The 16,472-nt window shown below is 40.6% G+C and overlaps 1 protein-coding gene across 1 annotated transcript; it reads right to left on the bottom strand.

Moving 5' to 3' along the window:
* Positions 1 to 118: 118 nt before the first annotated feature.
* fam151a (family with sequence similarity 151 member A) lies at positions 119 to 14,204 on the bottom strand. The gene is made up of 13 exons (XM_079172476.1): positions 14,095 to 14,204; positions 13,749 to 13,912; positions 10,790 to 10,939; positions 10,503 to 10,652; positions 10,239 to 10,401; positions 6,597 to 6,654; positions 5,828 to 5,917; positions 5,122 to 5,198; positions 4,791 to 4,927; positions 3,711 to 3,881; positions 2,529 to 2,635; positions 1,828 to 2,007; positions 119 to 882 (listed from the first exon to the last, which is right to left on the bottom strand). The coding sequence occupies exons 1-13, from the start codon at positions 14,103 to 14,105 to the stop codon at positions 589 to 591; spliced, it is 1,752 nt and encodes a 583-aa protein (XP_079028602.1). The 5' UTR covers positions 14,106 to 14,204; the 3' UTR covers positions 119 to 588.
* Between the last annotated feature and the right edge of the window lie 2,268 nt (positions 14,205 to 16,472).

Below are 16,472 nucleotides of genomic sequence, written 5' to 3'. Positions count from 1 at the left end.
TCTGTACAAAATACATTGACAGACATTTCAGTTGGGACCACAGTGGTGATATCATTAGTGTACAGCCATACTGCCAGCTCTGTGAGTGTGTAAAGAAAAACAAATAATAAGAAAAAAGTTGAGGTCCAAAGTTTGATTTATTCTCTTATAAGCAAGATAGAGTTAAGGCATGAGGTTGTATGGTTTGGTGGCATCATCTTTCGCTTGATCCAGACTCTTGTCGGAACATTGTTGAAATCAGCTTAACATTCAGCCACGACATTGAACATCTTTAAGAAAAAAACTTAGCTACGCTTTCTGTACTCCAACACAACAAACTCAACACCAGCACTCCTCTAACGTTGTCAGACACTTCTAATAGCAATGAGCCTGAGCCTCAGTGGCAACAACAAGCACTTTTAGTGGATGAACATTGACGGTGAGAAATTGCCAGAAGCATTACATTACAGCCCGTTCAGCGTCTGCAGCTACCACGTCCTCGCTCAATACAGGTCCAGTTTCAAAGACTACAGAATTTTCCCTTTAGAATTAAGAGGTAACACGCATATTTAAGTGCTGTTATTCTGGGTTGGTCATATCCCTCCTCAGTTAGGCTTCATCAGATATCACATACAGGTTTGTGTTTGCTCTCCCTGCACGCTGGCTCATGAGTCCCTTGAAGACCGAGAAAGCTCCATCTGTACTTTTTGTGTCCTCCTCCACTATGAGGTCATATCTGTCCATCATTCCTATTAGAGAGTCATGCCCCTCCTGTCCGCTTGGCAGTGATGCTGCGCTCAGATGTAGAGCCACCCTCTGAGATAAGCCGGTCACTGGGATCAGAGGCTCTGTCAGGACGAGGGTGACGTAAGGAAACAGCCTCTCTACTGTGGATACAAACTCCTGGAAGAGAGAGGAGGAGGGAACAATGGAGGATCATCACTGCTGCACTGCAGTGGAACAGAGGCCCCTTAAAAACACACTGAACTACAATCAGGTGAATGACTGATGAACTGAAAACCATGTACATATACATGTTTCCAGCTGTGCAGTTAAATAGATTTAATGCGCTTTTTTCCTGCTGTCAGTCAGCCATTGGTTTCCATTTCACTACAGTACAGAAATCCTAATTGGGATCATTAGCAGACTTTTGAACCTGCCTGGGTTGTGTTATCTGTCAAACTGAAACTCAAGTCTGCATCAACTCTTGTTAGTATTACATTATCATGATCTACGTATATAAAACAATAATAAAGAAAAATAAAGTTCTAAACAATTCCAACAGTACTAAGAGTCTGTTCATCTAGCGTACTAGTGTCCAGGTCCAGTTTGTTCCCTCGTAGACCAGTCCGACACCCTCCAGCCCTCCGAACTATTCTGTCTATTGTGGGGAACACTGGGACGCAATGAAACGCTGACAAAACATTAACACAGATGGAATAGAGAACTCTGCTAATTGGTTTTCCAACCAATGGCTGCATTGATAATTCTATAATACGAACAACAATAACTATAATTGTAACAATAATAATAATGAACTTTATTTATAAAGGACTTTCATACACAAAACACAGCGCAACGTGCTTTATCGAACAAAAAAAGAAAAGATCAGACAATCAGTCAATACATTAAGAAACATGAATAATATGAATGAACGGGAAAACTGTTGCGAAAACTACATGATATCAGACTACTATCATCATTTTAATAATTGCAATTATTTAAGACACTTCTAACACAGCTTTTACACTCTTTATCTTAATAATTAGACTACTGGAAAAAAAAGAAATTGAAGCTCAGTAATAGTGTATCAGAAACCCATGTTGGTTCAGACAGGAAGCTCCTTACCTTGGTGTCGTCAGCGCTCTGTGAAGTCTGCATGCTGACCCAGACCGGTCTGTAGAGCTGTTCTCTACTGTAGGCCGAGTGCAGCAGTTTCAGAGAAGCTTCCAGAAGCTGCTGAGTGTGGACCCGCAGGAGAACACCAAAGGGGACATCGGCTCTCTGTCCGAGTAGCAGCAGGACGTCCTGCAAACACGTGCACATATAAGGCCTTATTTATGTCAATGTCAAGACGACAGCTCAGCTTTTGCTCTGAGATTCAAATCTGGAAAAGGAGTCATTTGAGCTTAATGAGACATGTGGATCATGGACCATGGATCGTTGTGCCACAGAGAGTGTTTAGATGTTAATGTCACTTGCCGGCTTCTAAAATTTCCTGAAGACATATTTAAACTAGAAGTTGTAGATATAAAAGAAATCATTATTTTTACCAGCTTCTTGGCTCATTCCTTTCCTCAGATGGATCCACAAACTGATTTAGGTGGATGTCTCGAGAGCAATTTGTCATTTCTAGAAGGGGCCACTATGTTGGCAATCTAAAGCAAAAGCTACTGACAGCCCAGAGTGACGTGCTTTTACACTCAGCTGTAAAACAAGTTCATACTGTTGTCTCAGGGAAGGAGGGAACTGTTAGTCAGTTATTAGGGCCCAACTGAAATGTCTCAATCTTATATTCTTCAAAAGACAAAAAAGAAAGATTATTGTACCTGCAGTGTGAAGGCCTCTGAGCTCTTTCCAGAACCCTCTACCAGAGGCACTGCAGGTCGGTTACTGTCAGAGGCCACATGAACCACCAACATACCACCATCACCACCTGGGTACACGCGGATGTTATAAACAGGACAGTAAAGGTGAACAGGATTAATGCTTTATTACTGTCACAGTGACTTTATGATTCAAAAAGACGAACAGTGTTCTTCGGTTTACACTATCAACATGTCCTGACTGAACAACTTTCCATTTCTGTGTCAACAACAATGTAAAAAGTTGCTGCATTGCATTATTCTATTAAGAGCTGTGATTACACATTAAATCTGAGACATCATGACTTTAAACACCAAGTTCATACATTTTATTCACCATGATTGGATTATAGCTTTTGCGATGCTAAGGTGACGTTCAAATGCTGCGTTTTTTGCCCCCTCAAATAAATTGTTGTCATGTCGACGTGCAGAAGGCGGCTCAAAAGAGAGCGACACTGTTGTGATGCACAAGCGTTCCTGAACACCTATTTTTCATAGTGTGACGGCTTCTTCTCCATATATAAATATATAGAGAATGTAATCATTTTAGTGCTACCCAGAGCTTTGCTCTGTCCCACAGACTATTTGACTTGCTTCACCCTTTCTGTAGAACGTCACAACATCCGGTTGAAAGGTCAGCCAAACTGACAGACAAATCCATTAATCTTTGTTGTTACTTTGTTTGGTTCATCCAGTGAGGCTTACTGCTAAATGACCACACATCATTGTCATTGCAGCGCGCAACCTTAGATAAGTGGTACATATGGCGTTGTCCATGCATTTCTAGACACATGTGAATGGTTTGTTATTTTACGTATGTTATATTACATTACATGACCTAAAATAACTGTCAGAAGCTTCTGTGTTGCCGTGCTTGATACTACCACCACACGGGTCCAAAGTAAGGGATTTTTACAAATCCCACACATCAAACGCTTTGAAGCTTAGTTATTTTAAATGTATTTGTTTAGCCCAAAAACTAAAATTTGCCTCAGAGGGCTTAACGATCTGTAGAGCGCACGACATGCCCTGTCCTCAGACAGGGAGAGAAACAGTTACTGATGATTGAGAAAATGCTTTAGCCAGACAGCCTCATCATTTACTCATTGAGTGAAAACAGACAATGATGAAAGTGAATGCCTCTACCTGAAAGCTGAGCCAACAGGGAGGGCCGATCAGTGACTCTGAACCAACGGACTGCCAGGCTGTTGCGTAGGGTGACAGTGGACAGGAAGTTGTTGTCTGAGTTTTGAGTTGGGTAGAGGAAGTCCATCAGGTCTCCTCCAGGATAGAATCTCCTCAGAAGGCCCTGCTGCCCTGTAACCAGAAGGAATACATCAATAAGTAAATAGCAAGTCATTTCTAACCTTGCAATTAAATGTACGCTAGTAACAATTGTCCAATATGCAAAACACTATACACAAGTTCTTGACAGTCAAGTGGTTATTTTTGGATCTAGAAATTCAAGTCAAGTCAAAAAATCTAGTTGCTCAAATGTATGAAAGATAAAACATTTGAACTTGAACTTCCAGGCTACCTGGAACTGATAAGACCTCTGTCCTATCAGGTTAAGTTCTGTCAGAGAAAAGTTCAGATTAGAGATTGAAAACCCTGGCCTCGGAATTTAGGAACCACACCAAAAAAAGGTTTTTCAAAAACTTAAAATGACCTGAAAAATTCAAAGGGTAATTCATACCACATAAATTAAAATGGATGGTTTTCATGGTAAATATGTCAGTGCTATAAGTTCAGTTGGATGCACAGTCATTTCAACATTAAGTATTCAGTAATAGTTATATTTCATAGAATTTCAACAAATATCAATGGCAGAATTTTTTTGCTTCCATAAGTACATCAAGGCCTCACAACAGCTGTAGTTGTTCATAGCTAACAAAATATAATAAGTATTTTCTTGCTCCACAATTTTGATTCCCAAATAATTGTTCTACAATTTCAGTGTCCAGTAGAGCAGTGCAGGATCAGTACCGGCTTTTATGCCTCATTTTTACGAGATTGTCAGATGTCAGCTATGTCTTGTATTTTTTTGTTTAGCTTTAGGTTAGGCTCAAATATAGTTTTAGCATTTTTATTTTGCAAAAGATATTCAGCAATAAATGATAAATTGTAAATTCTTTCCTACATTTTGCAAGACAAAATGTTTCCAGGTTTATTGATTTATATTTGTAACAAACCACTTTGGTTGTAAACTTGCTCACTGTTTCTTACTTGCAGCCTGTTGGAATGCAGACAGCGTTGGTTCATATATATCGTAGTAGACTCTGGCAGGGTAGCAGTTCTCACGAACGAACAGCAGGTCACTGATTGTTGGGTGAGCTTCACCCTGCCACAATGTCAGGCTGAACCTGAAAACCAAATCACAACACCAAAACAGTCTCCGTGTCACAAAGTTTGTAACTGAACACAAAAAAATGAACTAAATCACAGTCACAGTCATGATATTTCGTGGATTAGAACAGACAGAGGGGTGGGTCATTCTTATAATCAAATGATTGAGTTTCCCTCATTATATAATACAGGTGGAGGTTGGTTGTGTTACCGTGGTGACTGGCTGAGGAGCCAGCTGATGTGCTGCCAGCCACTGCGAACCAACAGGGCATGGACTGGGAACGTCACCTAAAGACACAAACTATTCTTTATGTTTTATTGCAGATTTTAAAACCCTGTCTGTTTCCAGCTGAAGGATCTGGTGAATCATCATTAAAATGCAGCATGGTAATTATGCCAATATATCAATCAACAGAGCCCTGTCGATCACATAAAGGCCCGGTCACACCAGCATTTAAAACTGTAATATCTTGGTGCAAAAATGATTTTAAGTCAATGGAATTTCTGCAAATTCATGTTTTCAAGTAGAGGTAAACTTTGATCAACTTTGAGATGCAAATGTGTGCCTTTGAACAAGCCTTTTTGAAAGTGCTGAGCTTTGAGGCAAAAAGGAGCAAGCTATTATATTAGCTTCAGCCAATATTACACATGACCCTGCTCTAGCGGACTATAAACCTTTCCACAGAAGAGATGCAACAAGGATAACAGTCAGCAAGTAGTTAGCAACTGAGCTAGCTAATTAGCAGCCAAGTGGCTAACCCAGTCGTCATTTTCTATTCCCGCTCTTTCGTGTGGACTTGTGGATGAATCTCGCAGTGCGACTTTCTCATCTGACAAGGGTCTAAGATTAATTCAGACACTTTTCCAATATTTTTTTTCTCTCCACATATATTATTTTTGTAAGTCTTTTAGCTTACCTTTTGGGGGACATCTTGGATCATATCGTACATGTTTACTACCATGGACCTGGTGTAAGTTGCGATCAAAGGTGGTGGAAGATAGACTACCTGTCAGAAACAATGCAATGTCAGCTGTGAATCACAATCATTCTGACTAAAACAGGACTGAGCTAGCAGTATCATGGGACAGTAATAATCATTGGATTCTTCCCTGGAAACGGAGTGACAACGTTGCTATCCTTAAAGAATGTCCTGGCACAAAGACGCAAATATAGACAGTGCAATTGGGGCGGGGGGGGCCCCCAGAGAGAGCGGGCCCTACAACAGTGGGATGGACAGAGATCAGGCCCTTACAAGTGATTCAGATTGCCACCTCAGAAAGATACTTTGGTTTATGACCAAATACCTACAAATCTAATGACATTCCCATCAGCCTCAGCTGCACTTGTGTTTAGTGCTAATTAATAAATGTTAGCATACTAACACCCTAATCTAAAATGGTCAACATGGCAAACATTATACAGCACTTTCTAGACATCACAATATTAGCAATGCTAATGTTAGCATGTTAGCATGCTGATGTTAAGCGCAGCAGTGCTTAGAGCTAAATGCCTCATAGTAGATGCCTGTAGGACTCATGAGCTCACTATTTCTAAAAAGCTGCATAACTGCTATCTTTGACTTCAGCTCTGGACCAAAGACCACCTGACTTAAATTACTAGCTTGTCTAAAACCTACCCTATAGTAGGTATAACGTGATTCTTAATCAGTAGGTGAATAGTAATACCCTCCATCCCGGAGACACGGTCACATTTGGAAACTTCTCCTGAATCAGCTGTAGAAATCTGGAAAGGAAGGATGAAAAGAGAGGAGAGCAATGTACTGTATGTAGTGATGGGGCAGTGAGTTAATGGACATGTGATACCCAGTTTATGTTGTTTTTCCTGTAACTATATATTCTTGCATATTGCGTCATGATTTTATTTGCTGTGGCATTTTTTCATTGTATCTTCTCAAATCTATTCATCATTGGAGCCGGAGACACCAACAGACTTAACCAACTGGTTAAGAAGGCTGGCTCCATCATTGGCTGCAAACAAGACGGTCTGGAAAAGGTGGTGGAGAGAAGAACACTGAAGAAACTAATATCCATATTGTGGAGAATTTAAGAATTAAAAGCATTATTTAGTAGAATTTATAACATCCTTAGTGGTGAATAGAGGTGTCACAATAATTAAAGGTAAAATATGATAGTCACAAAATATTTACTGAAGAATGAATTATGTTTGTAATATGTTTACATGAAGGATATTATATGTTACAGTATATTGACATATTGAATGTATTGAAATCATGAATGCATAAACACTGGAGGATTTAAACACTGAAGAATAGCCATCAGGGAAAGTTAAGGAATTCAAGGCAAGGCTGTTCGGAGACATCAAAGGGGACATCAAAGGGGACACAGAGGTGCTGGACAAATGACCAACAGAGGGGGAGGAGAACCGGAGACAACTGATGAGGAAGCAGACTGCCATAAAACAACAGAGAGGACTCCTGGGTAACACCATGCGGCCGCAGGACAGAGGGCAGGTCAGAGGTGATGTCAGAGGTGATGTCACAAGGAGTCCAGCCATTGAGATGAGCAGTGGATCGATGAAGGAGGCGTCAGAGCGATTGGAAGCCAATCACTGACCCCAGAAGACGGCCTTTGTGTTTTACGACAGATTTCGGACACTTTACGACCATCAAAGGACATAAAAGGACTGTTTGCGAGGACGTGCGCCAGGCCATGGTAGTTCGCTTTGCAGGACCCGACTTGGTCGGGCCTGTGAGGGGAGTTGCACGTGGTCTCTGCTCTCGAGATGCATACTATCGATAGTGTATTATAGATTGTAATTGTCATCATCAGTTTACAGTCGTCATTGTTTAATTAAATACTGTTTTGAATTTGGACCGGATCGAGTTACTTTATGATGCGCCTGCGCAGAAAGAAGTAAACACAGCAGCGGCCTTGCGATTCCTCCAGAAGCTTCAGCCTCAACAATATTAGATAACCTGGAGCACCCTCTCCACCACCTTCTGCAGGGCAGTGGCGGGCCGTGCATTTTATACCTGGGCCTTCAGTGCTGTCCGACTACAGTTCCATCTCCTAATAATCTCATTATGATGCCACAGCTACGGTTATTATTTGTTTCTAGGGGTGTAACAATACACGTATTCGTATTAAACTGTTCGGTACGAGGCTTACAAACCGAACAATACGTTTGAATAATACTAGTGCGTTTGGAAAATGCGGAAGCTTAAATTGTGGGAAATATAATGTTTTCGGTGGACTTTGCTCAAACTGGCAACCCACATGACGTAACAGACAGCTGTCTGACACTCCGACCCCGGAAGAAAAACATTATACACGCGACGCTAAACTAGCTTAGCAGAAAACAATAGCAGCAAACACGCTACACTCTCCCCGCAGCGTTTAGCTGTTCTCTACTGATTCAAACAGGTCTAAAGCAGTCACCACACAATCCCCATTTCTCCAGACCATAATTCATGCTTCGTAAAAGAATACAGCCCAAACAGAGAATCACATATCCAACCCTAACTCCGCGATGACGGGATGCTTCGTCATTAACGGACAATGCATATCATCAAAATCAATGTAATTAACACAATGAGAAGAACAAACTCACAAGAACCAGTCACATATATTTATATGACAACAAAGCATGACACATCAATCCAGCAACACTGCAGCACTAAAACAGTATTCCACCGCACACTAAAGAGCACGAGCCATTCAAATATTCACATTAGAGGGAACAATATCAATCGTATAATAAAATCAACATGATAGACAAATGAACACAGTAGTACTGCAGATGTAAAAAAATAAAAGCACTTCACTTACCAAAGCTGCTGTTCACTTAAAGACAAAGTCCATCCTCCTTTCTTTGATTACAAAGAGTTTAATGACGCGGTTGTACAGAACATCGGTTCAGTTCAGAACATCGGTTCAGTTCAGTTTCAGTCACATGTCCTCCTGTGAACGTGTTCGTTGAGTTGTAGATCCACTCGGGTCTCTCCAAAAGTTTTCAAAAGCACCTGAAATGTTAGCGTAGCGTAGCTCCAAACAGCTCCAAACACCAAAACGCTCAGTTGCAAATAAAACACATTCCCAGCCATAAAATGTGCAACGCTTCTCCGACGCTGAAATACCGTTTGTACAAATCCTTTTCCATGCTGGTTCAGGGCTGCTAGCTGTAGGGTTGACCGACCCTGTCCAGCTTTTCCTGAAATGTCCTTCTCCAGAAATCCGTTTCTCCTCCTTCAGCCATTGAGTGTTAAAAAAACAAAGCTAGGTAAAAAAAAAAAGAATCTACACCAAGCAAAATGCTAAAAATGTCATAACGTCATACATATTTTTCAAATTGAACTGTTACTACTAATACAAATTAGCTGCTTCAGCGTCAAAACAGTCACACTAGCCCACTGACCAATCACAGCACACGTTAATGCTGAGCCAGCTGCACGTTAATGCTGACGTACTTGTAGGCCAGCTAGCAGCTCTGACACATCAAAGAATACGCCCAACATGTCAAACTAAATATCTGATTGGTTGAACACTATGACAATCAACAATATCATCCCCATTCACACTGCACATGGATTCACTGGTGAGTCTGCAGGCCTGGGGCCTCTCTTCTACCTAGAGACACAGAGGTGAAATCTGATTGGATAAAAGCTCTACTTAAAACAAGCTGCACTGGAAGCAGAGCAACTGAGGAACACAGTAGCTGTGTAATGAGAAAATAAGATAATGGGAAAAATATTTTTATAAATTACAATAGATGTAGTGTATTTATGAAAAATTATTAAACTATAAAATAGCTGTAACTTTGTGATTCTGTTTAGGCCAGCAGAGAAGGCCTTGCTGGCCCTGACGGCCCGCCACTGCTGCAGGGACAGCGGAGCACTTCCTCCAACAGACTAATCCAGCTCCGCCGTCACAAGGACAGATACAGGAGAACATTCCTGCCCACTGCAATAAAACTTTATAATAAATCACCTCTGGCCAAATCAATCACACACTGTTGTTTGTTAAATGCATGTTTGCACTATTGTTTAGTTAGTTAATTTAATATTTTTCTATTTTATTGTATATATTGTGCATTTTTATATTTAATATTTTTTACTCTGCTATTTTTATTGCTTTGCTTTACCTGTACCTATGAATGCTGCTGTAGCAAAAACAATTCCCCTTGCGGGATTAATAAAGTACCTATCTATATATCTATCTATCTATCTAAACCCATCTTTGTTGATACTGTGCTTCTAATTTACCATGTGGCACTAATAAATGTACAATATAAGCTAGTGATTAGCAAAGAACTGATGGACAAAACATCTAAAGATCAGGCCTTTTCACCTGGTTCCATTGACTGGAGGCAGGAATGCTGGTGCATTGGGACCTTGGAGGATGTCTGCATTAAGCCACACAGGTCTGTTTATTCCTCTGCTACTATTCTTTTGAATCAGCAGGTCCAATGACAAACCCACTGAGCTCAGAGACTTAAAGTCCAACTTCATGCCTGCAGGAAGACACAGAACATTGAAACCTGTTTTACTTCTTAATATCATCAGATGGACACAGACGTACAGATAAAGACACACCTGTCCTGCTCTACATTACCTTTTCTAGAGGCCAGCACAGCATCCAACCATTGGTCCAGAGTGTTGTCACTATAGATATGAGGAGGGTGGGCCATGATGGGGACTGGCTTCTGACCGGGTGTTCCATAACCCTCCAGAGTGATATCAGACTCCAGGATCATAGCATCACCTGAGAGGAAGAGCGTAGGGGTAACAGTTATCTATTTAATGGAACGTAATGTTATATTGTACAGTACAGTATGTATACCTCAGGGACAAACACCATCATCAAAAACAAATGCAATTTGTGTGTGTATCTGAGTTTACTTGTGAGAGCTTTGTTCATTTCCTCCTTGCTATTAGCTCTGTGAAACCAGGTAGCCAATAGACCGTCAGGTTTGCTGATATCACCTGACTGAACCAGGAAGTCCAGCATGTCTCCACCAGTAGAAAACGAGGGAGGAGAAACTGAGGAACCTGATTGGATAGCAAGCCAAACACAGGCACATGTGTAAGTGTAAGACTGTAAAAACATGGGACTTTACATCATTCATACAAAAAGGAGAAGAGGGAGAGGGTTATGTATTTTCTTTCTTTTCGCTGATGGTATGGTGGTCCAAATTTTTGGTGAGGGTCTTAAGTAAGTTCACTTTATATCTCCGGAGAGCAGGTCATTTGTTATTATCCTATAGCAACTCTTACCTTCTCTTTATTCTATTATAACAGAAAGCAGAAGCACAGCAAAGAAAATGTAAATGCGTCATGTAAATGTGAAAGTTAAATAATAAATGTGAAATAACTGTAATAGTTGGTGAATGGGATTCATCCTTTTGTTATGTTTGCCATTATTTTGGCAAATTTGGATTCAACCTATTGTGCAGTTTGGTGTGTATGTGAAATGTATTACTCCACTTAACATTTAAGCTGCGTAACAGTGAAAGCAATGGAAACAACGACAACAGTGCTGACAGAGCTAACAGTATTTACCTGGGGGTCGGGAACCCGAGGGTGGGCGCTACCAGGGTTGAAATCTGGTTGGGGCAGTCCAAAGCTCTGTCGTGAATATGATTTTAAATGCTGTGATGCTCAAAAACGTAATGTGTGTGAATGTGCCATAGTCTACATAGAATAGAACTGACTCCCGAAGTAAACTCAGGTCTCTAAGCCCACTGTGTGTGAGTATGTGTAGGTGCCGTTTTATTTTACAAACCTCATGTTGCATAACATCAGGCTACTTTAAGTTGCGACATGGCTCCAGAACGAACTAAAACAGTAGACTACTAATTTCACTTTAGGTGAAAACTCTGTCTTGCGAACACACTTTTGAGAGAGACAGACAGACAGACAGCAACAGATAGAGAGGTAAACAGTGCAAGCGCTCTCCTGCAGGGTCTGTATCTGGAAATGTTGTGTGTGAAAGGAAACCCTTTTAATATTTCAGTAATGTAAATATACAGTGGTGGAAGAAGTACTCGGACTTGGATTGGATTATAATTTTCATTTTAATTTATTTAATTATTAACTATCTGAATTAGAATCTGTAAAGTAACTAAAGCTGTCAGATGGAGTGAAAAGTAAAATGTTGGAGAAGAGGAGGAAAGTAGCATTAAATTAAAATACTCAAGTGCAAGTACTAAAGTACAGAACTTGAGTAAATGTACTTCCACCATTGTTAACTTAAATCCATTTCATAAATGTTTTTCCAACTCTAATCTAACAGTATTTTTAACATCGCAATTCATAAACATATTTAAAATGTTCAATGATTAAGACTTTGAATGTAAATGAGATGCCAGATTGCATTAAAAAGCATCAACATAGAGCTTGCTTATAAAAGATTTTCCCCAAGGGAAGACCCCGGACACCCTATCAAAGCCACAAAGCCTGATTTTACAGCTGAGCGCTGCGCTTCTGCAACTATGCTGTGGGTTGTGATGGCGGTATCAGCGGTTATCATTAGCGAGCCAGAGGGGCGTGCACACAGGCACCAAAAGGCAGGAGAGGCTGGCCAGGCTATGTCAACAAAGCACAGAGAAGCAACACATACAGAGGGAGAGTTGCTTAATTCATGACATTACTCCACTATGTTTTTACATTGCAAATAGTTGTTTGCTGCTAAAGCTCTGAATATCAGATAGAGAACCATAAATATTACTGGGATATAATAATATTATAAGTGTAACATAATCATCATCCCCCTCCCCACCCAATATAATACAGTACAGTCTCTAAACTCTGACTAAAAAAGCAGATTTAGCATATTGTCTTTATTTTTCCTATAATCAATACCAGATTACACCTCTGTTTTTTTTAGGAAACCTCCGAAAGTAACAGACTTGCAAAGAAGACATTAATGTGTTAATGTTGTTTTAAAGAAAAACTACAGAGGACATGGCCTCAGTGCTCAGTGCCCTAGTGGTAGCTATGGCCCTTTAAATTATTAAAACTACACTACAGATGGGGTTCAGTTATCTTTCTGTAATACCCATTGTAAATATGAAGCCCAAGAGAATTATTGCTTGGGGATAAATATATGTATGGTGCATTATCCCACTACACTAAATAGTGTGTGTTATCACAAGAACTTTGACCGCTCTTATCAAATAAAACTTTGGATCATGGCATTATAAAGTTATTATGTGATATTGTGCGCACAGCTGCTGTTGTAGTTTAGTCTGCCCGGACACAATATGGATGGAGTTATACAGTTGAAACTCACTCATATAGTGCATATACCACTCCCTCCAAACTCAAAGCAATTGCATTCTTCTGGACATAGGTGACTGACTCTTCAACAACTCTTTACATAATATCTCTACTTGTCCTTTTGTATGACCATACTATTTAACGCTGTGAAGCGGTCACAGTTTTAAACACATGGTTAACATTGTGAAACTGAACTACGTGGATATGTTTAGACAACAAAACGACTCTCTTATGTTGAGGCAATAAAATGACTTTGTTATGCTTAGGTATATGTAACAAAACTACTTGGTTATATTTAGGCAGCGAAAACGACTTAGTTAGAATTAGGCAACACAACTGCTTGGTTAGCTTAAGCCAACAAAACTACTAGTTGTAACCTCTTTTTGCAAACGCCTGCTCTGGGTCACAGACAGGCCACATTTCTACTTTTACTACTATACATGATTATGTAACTGAATCAGGTACCAGATATGTACATTGTCTTAATAAGCTTGGATAAACAACACGTGTCTAATGGTTTATCATGACTAAATGGCCAAAATTACACTTCAATGAATCATATATGACGACTTGTGTGTACCTGACTTTGTGGTGAGCACGGCTGTGACAGTAATGATAATCACCAGGATGACAATTCCAACAGCCGCAGATATCATTATCAGCTGTTGTTTTGTTAAACAGCCCAGATAAAGGTCTGTCTTTTGTCCTGTGTCCACACCTTGACGGTTAGACTGCGGCCTCGTCCTGGAGCAAAACATAGAAGACGTCTTTCTATATAAACATATCATCAACATTTAGCATTTATGAAGAAATATATATCCTTCGGTGTGACCTCAACGACACAACCCACACCACCTTTATTTAAATTAGTTTTTGCCAAGTTTGTCTGTACAGTTTGATAGATGAGATTGTGGTATATATCTTGCCTTTCTTCCATGCCTCTGTTAATCCTGTGCTCTCTCCGATTGTCCTCTCTTTCTCCCAGCCTCTCCTGCCTTCTCTTTCTACTCCGTAGAATTCAAAAGTCTTTCTAAGGAGCAGCAGAACAATACAGTGACAGATGGGGAGTCATTTATATGAGCTTTATCTACAGAGCAGAGATCACAGTGTTTTCACTGATAAGGTGCACATACACTCTACAGCAGTGGCGGACCGTGCATTTTATACCTGGGCCTTCACTGCTGTCTTACCAACTAATAACCTCATGATGGCGCCACAGCTACGGTTATTTGTTTCTTAGGGTGTAACATCACGTATTCGTATTAAACCGTTCGGTACGAGGCTTACAAACCGAACAATACGTTTGAATAATACTAGTGCATTTGGAAAATGCAGAAGCTTAAATTGTGGGAAATATAATGTTTTCGGTGGAGACAACGGTCTGTCTGTCTGTTTAGTTTCCGAAGCAAAACAAAACACAACTGTGTGTTCTGCGAGGCTATGCTAAACTAGTTTAGTCAGGAAAACAACACGCACAAACTCACGCTACACTCTCCCTGCAGCGTTTAGCTGTTCCTACTGATTCAAACTGGGCTAAGCAATCGCCACACAATCCCCATTTCTCTAGACCATGATTCTTGCCCAAACAGATTCAATTAAAGCTGCGAGCAGCGATGAACGGGCCCTCGCATCCTCCAGCGTGTCGGGGTGCCGGCGGGACTCCGTTCTGCGCGGCCGAGAACGTCCGTGACCGTCGGACAGCGAAGCCGCTAGCCTGACGGTTTATATCCTGTGTGGACCGCCTGTTGCTGGAAATTATTCTTTGCAAATAGTTCACCACCTCTTGTCTACAGAAGGTGCGCGAACATGCATTATGTTGCATCATATCAAGTGTAAACCACATCGTGTACAAGTCAGGTAATTCGGATGGTGTTTGTCAGAAAACGCAGATTATCTTTCGCCAGCAGGTGGCACTGTGAGCATTAGTGAAAATGAGCTTGTAGACATCCTCAGGCCATGAGGTTTATCAAGCATGTGAAGTTTGGGACCGTTTGGAACAAGTCCAGTTGAGTTAGATTACCTTTTTTCATGGGGAATCACGTAAATTAGCTGCCCGCTACGGCTAAGCCATTGCGTCAAACATAAAGCTTTTGATACCTTTTAATCACAATGGTCTTGAGATTGTACTGACCAAATTTGAAGTGGATCTGACAAAGTCACTAAGAGGAGTTCGTTAAAGTATAGCGACTAGAAATAGGCCAAAATCTATCAAAAAATGACATAAAAATCAAAATGTCCAACTTCCGGTACAGTTTAGAGCAGTGGTTCTTAACCTTATTGGAGGTACTGAACCCTGCAAGCTTCATCAGTGCATTCACCGAACCCTTCATAATTGGAAAAATAAAATATGATTTCTTCAAAACATAGGTATATATTTTATTAGTGCACAAAATTAACCATGCATCAGTTGCACACAAAATCACTGTGTTCAAAGAACAAAACCAACAAAACATGAATTTCGCACAAAAACATAATTCAATGAATATTTACTGCAAATCAATGTGACTTTTGCTGTTGCCTTTCAGATACAAGTTCAGAAATGCGCGGCTTCACCTTGGCAAGTGCTACTCTCATATCATTTTCGCAACAAAGTCTGTTCCTTTTCTTTTTTTATGTCTACCATCCTCGAAAAAGATTGCTCGCAAAGATACGTTGTAACAAACGGTGTGAGTATCTCGAGGGCTTTCTTAGCAATAAGAGGGTATGGTACGATTTGGTGACACCAAAACGTTGAGAGCGTTGTTGTTCTGAAGAGTTGCTGTTGAAGCTGGCTCTGCTGAAGTTCAATGATTTCTTCGAGGTATTCATCGTCGGCATCTGCTGTCGCAACACTAAACGTGAACGGTTGTCTCACCTATGCTGGATATGACTCTCTGGTGGGGAAGTATCGAGAGACTTTGCGAGCTCATCTAAGTGCATGGCAATTGCTTGCTTCAGCTCCCCAGGTACAGAAATGTCTCCAATTCCAGACACGTCTTCGATCTTACTTACACAAGTTTCGAAGTCATCATTCTCTGTTCGTCGTTTCCATAAAGCTAGCTTTTTTTTAAACGCCTTCAGGTTTTCTTCCGCTTCGATGATGTTGACTCCACCGCCCTGCATCTGTCGATTGAGAGCATCGAAAATATCGGCCATGTACGCCAAAATGAGAATGAACTCAGACTTTTCGAAGCAATCTGCGTGACAATGTTGGTACTCTCGCTAAAACAGGGCTAATTCCACACGCATGGCAAAAACACGATTCAGCACCTTTCCCTGGGATAACCACCGAACGTTAGAATGGTACAGAAGTACCTCGAATTCA

This window comes from Pholis gunnellus (genome assembly GCF_910591455.1).
Source record: "Pholis gunnellus genome assembly, chromosome: 14".
NCBI lineage: Eukaryota > Metazoa > Chordata > Actinopteri > Perciformes > Pholidae > Pholis > Pholis gunnellus.
This window is presented reverse-complemented; position numbering and strand designations above follow the sequence as displayed.

What these genes read in the sequence shown, in the direction of transcription:
- fam151a (XM_079172476.1), bottom strand. An exon ending in TGTGCTGGCCTCTAGAAAAG is followed by an intron (nt 10,402 to 10,502) that starts GTAATGTAGAGC and finishes GTCTTCCTGCAG; the next exon opens with GCATGAAGTTGGACTTTAAG. An exon ending in TGCATTCCAACAGGCTGCAA is followed by an intron (nt 3,882 to 4,790) that starts GTAAGAAACAGT and finishes TTCTGGTTACAG; the next exon opens with GGCAGCAGGGCCTTCTGAGG.